Source organism: Aedes albopictus, chromosome 2, assembly GCF_035046485.1.
Source record: "Aedes albopictus strain Foshan chromosome 2, AalbF5, whole genome shotgun sequence".
Taxonomy (NCBI): domain Eukaryota; kingdom Metazoa; phylum Arthropoda; class Insecta; order Diptera; family Culicidae; genus Aedes; species Aedes albopictus.
The window spans coordinates 82,015,186-82,029,353 of record NC_085137.1 but is presented as its reverse complement, the minus strand read 5'-3'; the positions used below and the strand labels follow the sequence as shown (position 1 = coordinate 82,029,353).

The 14,168-nt window shown below is 38.0% G+C and overlaps 1 protein-coding gene across 1 annotated transcript; it reads left to right on the top strand.

Annotated features, from left to right (window-relative positions):
* The first annotated feature begins 3,971 nt into the window (after positions 1–3,971).
* On the top strand, positions 3,972–13,102 carry LOC134287646 (uncharacterized). The gene has a single exon (XM_062850005.1). It carries the CDS (start codon positions 4,788–4,790, stop codon positions 12,339–12,341), a length of 7,554 nt encoding a protein of 2,517 aa, XP_062705989.1. The 5' UTR covers positions 3,972–4,787; the 3' UTR covers positions 12,342–13,102.
* The last annotated feature ends 1,066 nt before the right edge of the window (positions 13,103–14,168 follow it).

Sequence of the window (14,168 nt, the reverse complement as noted above, 5' to 3'; positions counted from 1 at the left end):
GTGTCTTCGGCAAAGTTGTTCGGCTGGTCAGGAATATTGAGTAGAGTAGACATAGATACATGCACACCACTTACAAATCTGCACTGTGATATGACTTGATTGGCATTTGAATTCGCACTACTGTTTAATCAGTTTGTTACCAATTAAATATCATTCGAGAAAGAACATCCAGGGCCTCTTCAAATTTAATGATACTTCACTTCAATTCGTTGTTGACAATGTTTTGATTTCAAACAAATAATTCAAGCCTTACTTTAGCAAACACCGTATGTAACATATGTAAACAAAAATGATATTTCCATATGAGACGCTGAATTTCGTTAAGGACTACTTGTATCATTCACCTTTGGGGATGGTTTGTCCAGGGGTCTCCAGTTAGGCTATCGATCGCCAATCCGGAGACGGCGGGTTCGATTCCCGATCCGGTCGGAAAAAAAATTTTCGACTCCCTGGGCATATTGTATCATTGTACTTGCCTCACAATATACAAATTCATGCAATGGCAGGCAAAGAAGCCCTTCAATTAATAACTGTGGAAGTGCTCAAAGGAACACTAAGTTGAAGTGAGGCAGGCGAAGTCCCAGTGGGGACGTAGAGCCATAGAGAAGAAGAAGTAGATGGTTTGTGAAAAAAATACCCGGATTTTTCAAGTTTCTGTAATGCTCAATGTATAAGTTGCTATGGGAATAACGAACTTCCCCTTCGATTTTCTCCGTTAGTGGATTTTGTTACATACGGTGTTTGGTAAAGGCTTGAATTAAAAAAAAGTGTTCAACGCACCCACATTTGATACCTTCAGATTCACTACTATCTGTGTTACCACTACACTACTTAACACCTGTTAGAGAGGCATAAATCGAAGCGAATCACTTTCTACAACCTGTCATCTATTTTCACTTTCATGCTTAAAACAGTCATTACCAATCAACACTTTGGATCGTACTGCTTTGTACAGTAGTGCAAATCGAAGTGATTCTCAATTGATTTCTTCGGAGAATTTGTTTTGGTTCTCAAATCAAAAGAGTATTTCTGATCAAGTGGATTGCGATTTAAAAAAGTTAATGGATTTTTCCCTTACATCGAGCGTGCAGAATTTTTACCGTGTAAAGTCCCGATTCGTTCGTTGGCGGCTCGTTAAAATTTAACAAACGACAAAGATTTTTCTTAAGGGCCTAACTGACTTGATCGATTTCTCTTCGTCGACTCTCTCTTTCGCTAATAACTTGATCAAAACAAACAAAATCATTATTCTTTTTGTTTCTATAGCAACATGTGGTCGTCTTCTTCGCATTTCAACCAAAAAATCTTTGGAAAACTCAATACACATTTTGTAATAACACAAAGAGAGGATCGATGAAGAGAACTCGAAAATGTCAATTAGGCCCAAATGAAAAATCAGTGTCGAAATGGGCTGTCTCGATGGTTGAATGTTCGCACTAAAAAGCATTGTCAATGTCAAAATCGATGTCAAAACGAGTTTGACGTCTGACCGCCGTCGCATCGCAGCTCCTATATACAGAACGTTTGTGCAAGTATGTGAGTGCTTCGTGACGTATTTCGCGTCACTTGCGTGTGTCTAGAGCATTTTGATCAGTTGTCAGTTGCCCCAACGAACGAACACGATTCGCTAATCGGGGCGCAGTCGTGACCCAACGAGCGAATCCTCACTGAAGTAAAATGTTTCAAGCGTATATGAGTAAAAATTTTCATGAATGCTCGTTTAGATATAAATTTTGACAGTTCGTTTGAATACAACGGATTCATCTTCGCAGATCTAGGTTCACTCTACTATTGTTCGTGCAGTTGAAAATCGGAATTTTTGACACGCGAAAATCGATGTTTCTCTTAAAGGCGGACGTACGTCGGGCAAAATGCACTGGATAGAGGGCCAGATCCGCTGCCCAGCGCATTACGTCCAACGTTAGGTTTCACGTATGGATTTGGAGAAAAATCGATTGACGCGTGTGGGAAAACTTCGGGTTTCAACCGCGTCAACAATATCTATTGACGATCAGGCACAAAGCTTAATTGGGTTCTTTAGGGGTATCCAGATTATTGCATAATCGGAATCTCCGTCCAAAAATTAGTCGAAATCCAAAATTTCATCATTTTAGGTGCCCGGGAACTATTTTTAAAAATCATTTAAAGTTTGTATGGGGATTTTTTTTTGTTCGGGGCGAACTGTCACTTTATCGATTGAACTGTCATTCTAGCCACGGAAATTAAAACTGTTTTGTTTATTTAACCATCAAAACAAAGGAATCGGAACGCAATAAAATCACGTTATACTCAGAAAAATGAGCTCTTTCGATTAGGCTAAAGAAAAAGGCAATATTTAATTCACTAAACAACCCAATTGCACAGCTGGTGCTTTTCTAAAAGAATAAATAACGAATCCTAGACTGAATTACGCGAGAGACGAACCAGCCAAGGGCTGAAAGTGTCTATAATATAGCTAAATCAATCAATCAATTGAATAACTAAGGAATTCTATTACTGATGGAAGAACAGTGGAATTATTGCAGATTTGGATGACAACAATGTTGATGATGACATTGATTTTTAGGTTAGGTTAGGTTAGGTTAGGTTAGGACGCCCATTCCTGTCAAATTTTCATTAATAAAAACGGCTCGTAAAATAGACTATAGTCAATAGCCTGGTACACGGTTTTTATGGGAAAATACAAAAAAATGGAAAAACTCTAACTCCTGTATACTTTTTGAGTTCCACTTTGGTCCCGTATCTACTGTGCAAAATTTCAGATCGATCGGAAAAACTATATTTTAGTGCCCGCCGTTCTTAGTTTTCTATACGATTTACTATGGGGAAATTTCACTTCTGCAAAGAAAAACCGCTAGGAGTCATCCCTAGATCCTTAAAAATAAGTCGACGAATGATTTCTGTACAAAACTTCACGAGGAATCAGACCTCCGAAGACCGCAAACCGATGCGACGTTCGTGGAAATAGTTATTAAGCCTCCCCCGATCGATAAAATGACGAGGTTTTATTAGTTATTGTTATTCCTTACATGTTAAACAGCGTTGGCATGCCATTCGGGTTTCAGTCAATAACTTTTTCCACATGCCTTAGGGGCTGTCCATTAATTACGTAAGGGAAATTTTACGATTTTTCGACACCCCCACCCCCCCCCCCCCACCCCTTGTAAGATTTTTTGTATGAGAACCCAAATATTTTTGTATGGCGCGTAAGATTTCTCAAACCACCCCCTCCCCCCATAAACCCTTACGTAATTAATGGACAGCCCCTTAGATCGCTTTGCGGTCTTCGGAAGGTTGGTAAAATTTCCAACAGAAATCATTCATCTATTTATTTTTAGGGGTTAAGGGGCAACCTGTTGCGATTTTTCTTTGAAAAAGTGATTTTCCCCATAGTAAATCGTATGAAAACTTCAAATGGCTGGCGCTAAAATATAGTTTCTCCGATCAAGCTGAAATTTTGCACAGTTGATATGGGACCAAAATGGAACTCAAAAAGTGTACAGGAGTAAAATGTATTTTGGTGTCCCACGCTAATAGTCAAGAACTTACAGATGATGAGCTTTCGGCTGAATAGTTGTTTGATTCGAGTTTCTGCTATTCTGCCCCTATTCGCATAACAGTCCCATGTTTGCTGGGTTTCCTATTCACATGGGACTGTTGTGTGAATGAGCGCAGTATTGTGCGGCCGAGTGTGCGACTCTAGTTGCAAAAGCATGCTAATTTTATTATTTATCTAGAAATATTCAACAAACTGTAACTTTTTATAAACCAATAATTCTTAAACTTTGACTGCTAGTTACTCAACTACAGTAGACGTTCGGTCGGTGCAAACGGTTTAACTGCAAGTCCGGTAAGTGCAACAAATTTGCAGTTATCGCACCGCTATCCATCAAAACTGTGCGCCAATAAAGCCCAAATAAACAATCGAATGAATTTTTCGTTCATTTAACGTCAATTGATGGGTTGTTGACGGTTATCTGATGTTGCAGTTATCGAATTTTGTTTGCTAACTGAAATGTAAACATGTTGCAGTTATCGAACGTCTACTGTTGTTACCTATTATTGGTACATTTTTAAGCTTTATTGGTTAACTCTATACGAGCGTTTCCAGGAAAATATTCCTATTTGACTGACGTTTATTAAACTTAATAATTCAAAAAAAATGGACGAATATGTCAAATATAGTGGTCTTTGATTACTATTTGACTCTACTAAAATATGTCTAAAAGGAAACCTTGAAACACCACTGTGACAGTCGGTTCGTCGGTGTAACTAGCGCCTGCTAGTGACGGAATCTCGCGTCAAGCCTTTGACTTACAAAACAGTTGTGACGAAGAAATAATTTTTCTATGTGCTCAGCGATATATAAAATATAACATTTGTAAGTTTTCTAGCGCTGGCTGTTGGTGGAACTTCGAATGAAACGGAAGGACTAGTCCAATAGCTTAAGCCAATGTGTATTGTATGTTGCTTTCACAACAAAACGCGCCACTTTGAATAGGTCGTAAGTTTGTTGTGATTCCTGTGTAGATTCGAACTATTCAAATCGAACACCAGAAATATTGGTCGTTCACACCAACAGTGTACTCACAACTGTTGCGATAAGAATAACAAGTTTAATACGATCAAGCATGGTATTCTGAAGGCAACAGTTCTTTCTCCTCCAACACCAACAATAACAAAATAATAAATAAACTCAAAATATATAAAACATACGGTGAAAGTTCTTGTTTTATTTGCGTCCCATCCATAACAACGTTCCAACAGCTTATATTCTGGACCTATGCATGTTTTATTTCAGCAATCGCTTCAAAATGCCGAAAATAAAAAAGCAGTCGTGTCTGCAGAAAGCAAAAAAAAGAAAATGTTACGATAAAATTCGAAGTGTAGTGGCTTTTTCTGAGTGTGACAGTGATCAGTGTGACAACGTTAGTGAGAAGATGATTAGTCGTGGTACAGGAAATTGTTCTGAGGAGAGGAGTGCAGAATCAACAAAGCAGGCGATTGTCAACTGGAGTGCAAACACACGGAAGGAGAAAAATAAGCAAACCATGAAGATAAAACGAAGTGTCAACGCAGAATACAGCAAACAGGAACATGCTAAAAATAAGCAGAGAATGAAGGATATGCGAATGAAGAATGCATATAAGGAATGTGAAAGGGAGAAAAATTCACAAAGAATTGCAGAAATACGATCCAAAGAGGAGTATAAAGAACAAGAGAAAAAGAAAAATGCACGAAGGATGGCCGAAATGAGAAATAATGAGGAATACAAGCAGCAAGAGAAACGTAAGAATTCGCAGAGGGTGATGAAAAGCAGACAGCAGGAGAATTACACACAAACAGAAAATAAGAAAAACAGGCAAAAGATGGCAGAAGTAAGGAAAGATGAAAATTACAAACAGCAAGAGAATCAGAAAAATGCTCGAAGAATGACAGAAATGAGGAAGCATAAACAATATAAGGAGGAAGAGAATCAGTTAAATGCACAACGGATGGCAGAGACAAGAAAAGATGACGACTACAAACAACAAGAGAACCAGAAAAACGCACTAAAGATGAAAGAAACAAGACAAAATCATGATTACAAACAGCAAGAGGCTCAGAAAAACGCACAACGGATGACAGAAATAAGGAAAAATGATAATTACATGCAGAGAGAGAAACTGAATAATTTGCGGAGGACTGCAAATTTAAGAAGACAGGAAGATTACAGACAGCAAGAAAATCAGAAAAAAATGCAGCGAATGACGGAAACAAGAAAGGAAGAAAACTACAAGCAACAGGAAAATCAGATAAATTTGAGAAGGGTGGCTGAAAAAAGAAAACACGAGGACTATAGGCAGCGTGAGAAACATGTAAACTTGCAAAGGATGGCGAAAATGAGAAAAGTTGAGACTTATGTCCAGCAAGAGAGACAGAAAAATTTGCAGAGGATAACGAACCTTCGTAATACAGATGAAGAGTTCTCTTGCCAGGAGAAAGCACAAAATAGAGAACGAATGAAGAAGATTCGAACAGATTTGCAATATGTTCAAAAGGAATATATCAGCAATATTGAGCGCATGCAAACTATCCGAGATGATGAAATGCTGAGGATCGCTGAAAGGCAAAAAGATCGACAAAGTAGGCGTGAAAAACGGAGTTCTGACATATTAAGACATCGAGATGCTTTATACAACAACTTGAAGCGACATGAGGCTGACCAAACTTCAGTTGAACTTTTGGCATTTATCGATAGCAGAAAAGAAGTGCCATTGTGCGTCTGCTCTTGTTGTGAACGCATGTTTTTTGAAAGAGGCCTTAAAAAAATCACGCGTGAAAAGGTGATTACCCTCATGGCTTTGAAAAGTCTGGAAAATAAAACGCACATAATATATTGGGCTAATTCTCACGTTTTAAATAACTATGAAGAAGGCAGACAAAATTATCTCTGTCACACATGTCATAAGTACGTAAGCACTGGTAAAATACCTAAACTTTCAAGCAGTAATGGATTAAAACTGGCTGCAGTCCCGGAATGTTTGGAACAATTAAATCCCATTGAGGAACGTATCGTCTCACCGTTTGTGCCATTCATCAAAATCATTATGCTAAATCATCGAGCTTCAAATCCACAAGTTGGCGCTCAAGGTAGTGTGATCTATGTTCCTACTGATGTCAATGAAATGGAGCAGTCCCTTCCTAGGAACATTAACAATATAAATATGATAGCCATACCAGTGGAGTTTAAAAGGCACATGGGACATGCATCAAGCTATCTGAAAGGACTGGTTCGTAAGGAAAAAGTTGAAGCAGCTGGCAGATACTTGCAGGAAACGGAACTGTATAAGAAGTATGGAATTCGTTTCTCGGAAAATGCCGATGACGTTTTGGGCATAAACGACGATGATCAAAACTATAGCATGAACGAATTTGAAGATGACAGTGTTGATCGAGAAGCAGGTATTAACATAGACGAAGAATTCGCTAATTTATTGCAGGAAGGAGACGACGAATGCTTGCTGATTGATTTAAATGAGGTAGCTGCCCAAAATACTGTTGTAATAATGGCTCCTGGACAAAACCAGAAACCGGTATCACCATACAGTAACCCGGACATAGAATATCTTTGTTTTCCAAAAATTTTTGCTGGACAACCACGGAATTTGTCAGACAAAAACATAACATACAACGATATCATAAAATGGGAAATTCGGAATTACAAGAACAGAATTGAACCGCGGCGTATACTTCACCTTTCAAAGAAAAAGCTGCTGAATGAATCGTACAATTCTATAAAAGTTGCCATTCGGAAGAAGAAAAATGCAAAACATGTTACGGCCCAAGAGGCACTGCAGCCAGATTACATTGGAGGTTTATTATCGTTCGACAATGGATTAAGATTCATGGATCAAATGCGATGTGCCCCAGCGTATATGGAGCATAAAAAGAAAGTTTTATGTGGACTCATGCGACAAATTGGTACTCCTGTATTCTTTCTCACGGTATCTGCAGTTGAAACAAATTGGCCAGAATTGATTCAAGGTCTAGTAGAGTATACATCAGGAATGAAAATTAGTTTGTATGATGCATTGAATTTACCATACGAGAAAAAAGCAAAACTGGTAAAGGAAAATTCCGTATTTACTGCAATGTATTATGACAACAAAATCAAGAACTTGATGAAGTTAATTAACAAATCAGAAGGAGGAATTTTCGAAACATTCAAGGTCACCGACTTCTTCCGCAGACGGGAATTTCAACAGCGAGGATCACCTCATGATCATATATTGTTGTGGATTGACAATGCACCTAAAATAGATCGTGATGACAGCAGCACTTTTGACCTAGTCATACAGTTTGCAGACAAGCACATAACGTGCGAATTTGACGAGAAAAATCCATTTTGTAACTATTTGCGACACAAGCATACCTCCACATGCAGTAAAGGAAAGAAAAATAAAAACATCTGTAGATTCAATTTCCCCAAATTTGTAATGCCACGGACAGCGATTCTTGAACCGTTATCCAAAGAGGAAAGAACTACTGAAGTGAAGTCCAATCTGGAAAAAATCAAAAACCTGATGGAGCAGTTCTATGTGAGTAAAGAAAGAATTGTCAAAAGTTTTGATGAAGTTTTGGAGCACCTTCAAATGTCAGAGGAGACGTATTTAACAGCTTTAAGGAGTTCTATTAATAAGCTGACAATCTTTTATAAGCGCAGGAGTTGTGAGGTAGATATCAATACTTACAATCGAATAATTCTCAATTTGATGGAATCAAATGTCGATTTGCAACTTGTTGTGGACGAATATGCTGTTGCATCGTACATTGTGGATTATGTGGCGAAAGGAGAAGCAGGGCTTTCAAAAGGACTGAAAGACCTTCAAACTGAACTAAACAAAGGAGATCGTAATCTACAAGATCGGTTACGGTGCATAATGAACAAATTCCTGAACGGGCACGTGATATCAACATCAGAAGCAGTATACCATTGCTTGGGGACACCTATAACAGAGTTCAGTCGGTCTGCTATATTCATAAATACTGGACGCAGTGATGAAAGGGTTGCGTTCTTAAAAACAACTAAGCAGTTGCAAGCAATGGATCCTGATTCAACTGACATCGTGGGAAAAGATATTCTCAAACATTATTCTGAACGAAAAGCTTTGGATGATATATGCTTGGCGGAATATGCTGCATATTATTTTCAAACAGCTAAAAAAACAAGACGAGACAAGAATTTGGATTCGGACGATGAAGCTGACGAAACAGACACGGAGAAAGATGACTCTGAACATAAACGCCGTAGGAAGGCTCGAATTGTACGGCACGTGCGGTATAAGTATGAAAAAGATCCGGACAACTTCTTTCGTGAACAACTGCTGCTGTTTCTTCCATGGAGAAATGAAGAGGAGGAAATTGAATCAATTAACTGGAGCGCCAAGTTTTATGAAAACAAAGAATTGATCGAAAGGAATCGCGATAACCTGTTTAAGCTGTCTAGCGATAGATTGGATGATGCTATGCTAGTAGCTGAGCAACACAGACAAGTAGCTGATGCAGACGAAATAGAAGATTTTGAGAATAATCAAATTCCAAAGGAACAAGAGATCGATATATTTGTGCAAGTGGGCATAGATCGTCCAAAAAGTAATGTGCCTTTCATTTACACTGCCCCTCCGAAAATACACGAAAACAATCTCTTTGATATGCTTTGTAAGTTGAACGAGCGGCAGAGGGAAATCGTTATGCATATCTATAAGTCATTCAGCACTGGAAAGTTACCTCTTCGAATTTTCATTTCGGGATCTGCTGGAGTGGGTAAAAGCATGGTTATTTCAACTATTTTCCAGCTGATAACATATCATTTGGAATATTCAACAACAGTTCTGAGAGACCAAAGTACTGATTCCATTAAAGTTTTGCTGTGCGCGTTTTCTGGAAAAGCCGCCTTTCTGATCGGAGGTAACACATTACACTCTGCATTTGCTCTACCACTACAAGAAAATGCTAAAATGTCGGATTTACCCATGGATGTTGCCAATAATTTAAGACAACAACTGAAAGACTGCAAATTGGTTATAGTAGATGAGATATCTATGGTTGGAAGCACCATTTTTAGTCGGATTGATACAAGGTTACAGCAAATCACTGGAGTAAATGAAACCTTTGGTGGATTGTCGGTAATCACAGTAGGCGATTTTCTTCAATTACCACCTGTAAAAGATTCAGCCATCTTCTTCACTCCAAAGCACAGTCTCATTAAAACGAACATCTCACCATTATGGGACGAATTTAACCTTTATGAGTTGACAGAGGTTATGCGACAGAAAGATGATTTGAGCTTTGTTAAAGCTCTGAATAGTTTTGCTCGTGGAGATATGACCGACGAAGACATCAAAATCATAAAATCTAGAGAAATAGAGGAACATCAAGTACCAGATGAAGCCATCAGGCTTTACTATACCAACGCCAACGTTGATAAATACAATGACAAGAAGATATCGGAATCACTCGCACCTGAAATAGAGTGCAACGCTGTTGACACAATTACAGGAAAAATAAAACCAAATCAAATAGCTGCAAAGATTAAAATGTGGAGTGAACGCCCAACTAAGGATTGTGGAGGATATCCATATAAAATTCGGTTCAAACAAGGTATTAAATACATGCTGACAGCTAATCTTGACGTGTCAGATGGATTAGTTAATGGAGCAACTGGAGTTTTGGAATATGTGTTTTGCAATCCTGGGACAGAAAAACCCACTATCATATTTTTAAAATTCGATTCTAATAATGTAGGCAGTAAGATACGACAGCAATATAGGAATTTCATGGAAAACAACGGAATCAACCTCAGTTGGACGCCCATCCCTAGGAAACTATACAACCTGACAACGCATTTCCAGAAGGATTACCAGATGATACGGGACCAGTTTCCAATAGTACCCTGCGAAGCTCTAACTATTCATAAAAGTCAAGGTCAAACATACAAACATGTCTGTATTGATTTCAGGAAATCTGGTAACCTTACCCGCCAGCTAGTGTATGTAGAGCTTAGCCGCGTGACGAGTCTTTCAGGACTTTATATTTTAGGTAATTTTCCAGGAAACATGAAAAGTAATCATACAATTGATGCTTGTTTGAACGAAATGAATAGACTACGAAAAGAACGATCATTGTCACTTGCTTACAATAATTTAGTTGACGTATCAGGACTCAAAGTAGTTTATTTGAATATTCGGTCATTACGAGCGAATAAAAAGCACGTAAACGTGGACCCATGGTATTTCCGTTGTGATGTATTGATTTTCTCCGAAACTTGCTTGTACGCTAATGAAAAGGTTGAATTTCCAGGATTCGATTTGGTTTATCGTTCAGATACTATGAAATATCCAGAATATGTTAAAAAGAACATTGCCAAAGGAATTATTTGTTTTGTAAGAAGCAGTTTAAAAGCAAACGTTGTCGACCATTCTACCGAATTCAATGCAGATCAAAAGGGACATTACCACAGTCACATAGATTTGGTAAAATTAGTAGTCAATGGAATCCTTATAATAAGTGGATACAAATCACCAAAAGTAAATGTTTGTGATTTTAAAGATACAATGGTTCGATTTCAGTTGGAGGAATCTTGTCCAACTATTGTCATAGGTGATTTTAATTTCAATCTCAATGATAAAAAGAATGCACAAGTCCATGAGTTTAGTTCCTTTATGATCAGCCTTTCATATGTTTCAAAACTACCGACAACAGAAGCAACAACTATTTTGGGTTCACGACTAGATATAGTGTACGCCAATTTTGAAAATATTACTGCTGGAGTTTACGAATGCTACTTTTCTGATCATAAACCAATATATTGTATTATTTGTAGTGAGCAACCATGCCTCAATGATGTGAACAAAATTGATAACTATAATATTCAACTGTATGAAAAGTCTTCCGATATAGTATCCATAGATAGTAAATCAATAGCATCTTGTGTGGACTTATCATCTAAAGGTAATAGCATCAGATCTAGCAATAGGAATATTGCAGATTTATCCTTTCAGTACAGTGATGTTGAATCAGATTTAGAACATTTAAATATACATCACAACATTAGAGATTGGATTAACTCAGTAGATACGACCAATGATGCTTATGATAATGGAAATGAAAAATTGCTCAAAAATGTTCAACAGGTATTCTATAACGATCCGTATACATTTACTAATTCAGAAGAGTTGCTGGTAGCTTATACAGATAACAATGTAATGCGTTACAAAAGTGATATTGACCACATTGCAAGCTACTTAAGAAATTTACCTATTAACATTTTCAAATGTAACAGAGATAGACTATTGTCAGTTCATACATTGAATGGATTCTTAGAGATTCCAATAACTGGAGATGGTGGTTGCCAATTTAATGCGATTTCGTATGCAGTGGTAGGAAATGAAAGTTTTTCTTTTGATCTTAGAGCAATTGCATTCCAAACCGTAATAGAAAACATACATCTCTTCGATAAAATCAAAAATACCATTGGTTTGGAATCAGACACATTGTTTAACCTTCTTCAGATATGTTGTTCAGAAAGATTATTCGGTAACCTTGACACCCTGTTTGCTCTCAGTATGGCTCTTGAACGAATTATATTTATCATGCTGCATCACGAAAACGGAGAACAACGGTTTGTTAAAGTTGAACCACCAAGTTACAGTAATACTGATTTACCAATATTACTGCATTTGACAAGACCAGGTCAAGCAGACGCACATTATAATGTTCTCCTTCCATCTGATGTAAACACACCATACGACTTTACATGCTACGATGTGTATAACTTGAATCATATAGTGATGAGTTAAAGGACGTTGGTATAACCTGCTAAAACAAATCGTCAATTAGAAATAAACCATATTAGCTAAAATCTTCTGAAACTGCTGAAAATCATATTAGCTAAAGTCTTCTGAAAATGAGATGGGAGGGGCTGAATACGGTTTACCGTGTTAGCTAAAACCTCCTAAAACGATACAGAAGAGGCTGAATATGATTCAACGACAGGTGAGGCTGAATACGGCTTGCCCTGCGGCTTGACGTATTAGCTCAATCTCCTGAATAAGACACAGAAGAGGCTGAATATGGTTCAACGACAGGAGAGGCTGAAAACGGTTTACCGTTTTAGCTCAATCTCCTGAATAAGATACAGAAGATGCTGAATATGGTTCAACGACAGGAGGGGCTGAATACGGTTTACCGTGTTAGCTAAAACCTCCTCAAACGATACAGAAGGGGCTGAATATGATTCACCAACAGGAGAGGCTGAATACGGCTTGCCGTATTAGCTCAATCTCCTGAATAAGACACAGTAGAGGCTGAATATGGTTCTGAGATAAGAAGCTGAATGCACGTTTCAGTAGTAGTTTTAAACGTACTAATGACTTAAAAAACTGGGCAACAACGAGTAGTTTTGGCAGCTATGACACCCTTGACTTTGGTCAGATAATACCTATATTTTTATGGGGGGGACCCAGAGCCATTTATAAGCGCACAAAGTATATACATGGTTTCCAGCATTTTTTGCTAAACATATCAATATGCTGGCTTAAACAAAAGCCACATAACATATTCGACGAGAAAGGCACTATCACCACTAGGTGGATTAATCTGGGTTTTTATTGTGTTATACGTACGTTTTTAATTTGTAAAATTGTATCCAAGTTTAATGCACATTTATAGTGCTTTGAAGTGATAGGGCACTATGAGAAATCAGTGATATCATTCTGATGGCCTACATCTATGTAATTCCGGGCAAATAATAACTGGAAGACATGTGTAGACCCTTCCCTAACAGGCAAGCCCATGCACAAGTGTACCGACGCTTCATGCACTAGTCGTCTCTCCGCCTTTTGCCGAAATTTGGAAAAAACCCCTCCCTTGGCGCCTGATTCAGGATGCCCCCTTAGGATTAGAAATTCCTAGACAAAACTCAAGCTATGAAAGCAACTAATGCTGCGAACAAAAGGTAACCTGCCAGAGAAAATACGATTACAGGATTGACTGATGGATGGACTGATGGACAGGGCAAAATTTCTGTTCTGTGTTGTATTTGTCCAAGTGTGATGTCCTAACTTATTACGCATTTGTAAGGTTTCACTACAAAATGTTGCATTTTAATATGCATTTGTGGTGCTTCATTAATTTTGGAATCAGATTTTAATGTGAGACGTCTACACTTTGATGTCCCTGTTAGGGAAGGGTCTACACATGTCTTCCAGTTATTAATTGCCCAAAATTTCCTAAATGTAGGCCATCAGAATGATATCACTGATTTCTCATAGTGCCCTATCACTTATGAGCACTATAAATCGGCACCAACATTTCAAAAGGGCGTAACTGCTTTTGCAACCAATGCCTTCTCACAGAGCTGTGGGTCGTATTTCATTCATCTCACGCAATTCACATCCATTAATCGAAAGAGGAGGATTTTATCTTTCTATTTGTGCTAGTGGATTGCTCGAGAGGGATGGGATACGCTCCACAGCTTTGTGAGAAGGCATTGGTTGTAAATGCAGTTACGCCTTTTTGAAATGTTGGTGCCGAAATGTGCATTAAACTTGGGTAAAAGTTTACAAGCTTAAAACGTTCGTATAACACAATAAAATCTATCTGAAAGAATTTTATTTGAAAATTTT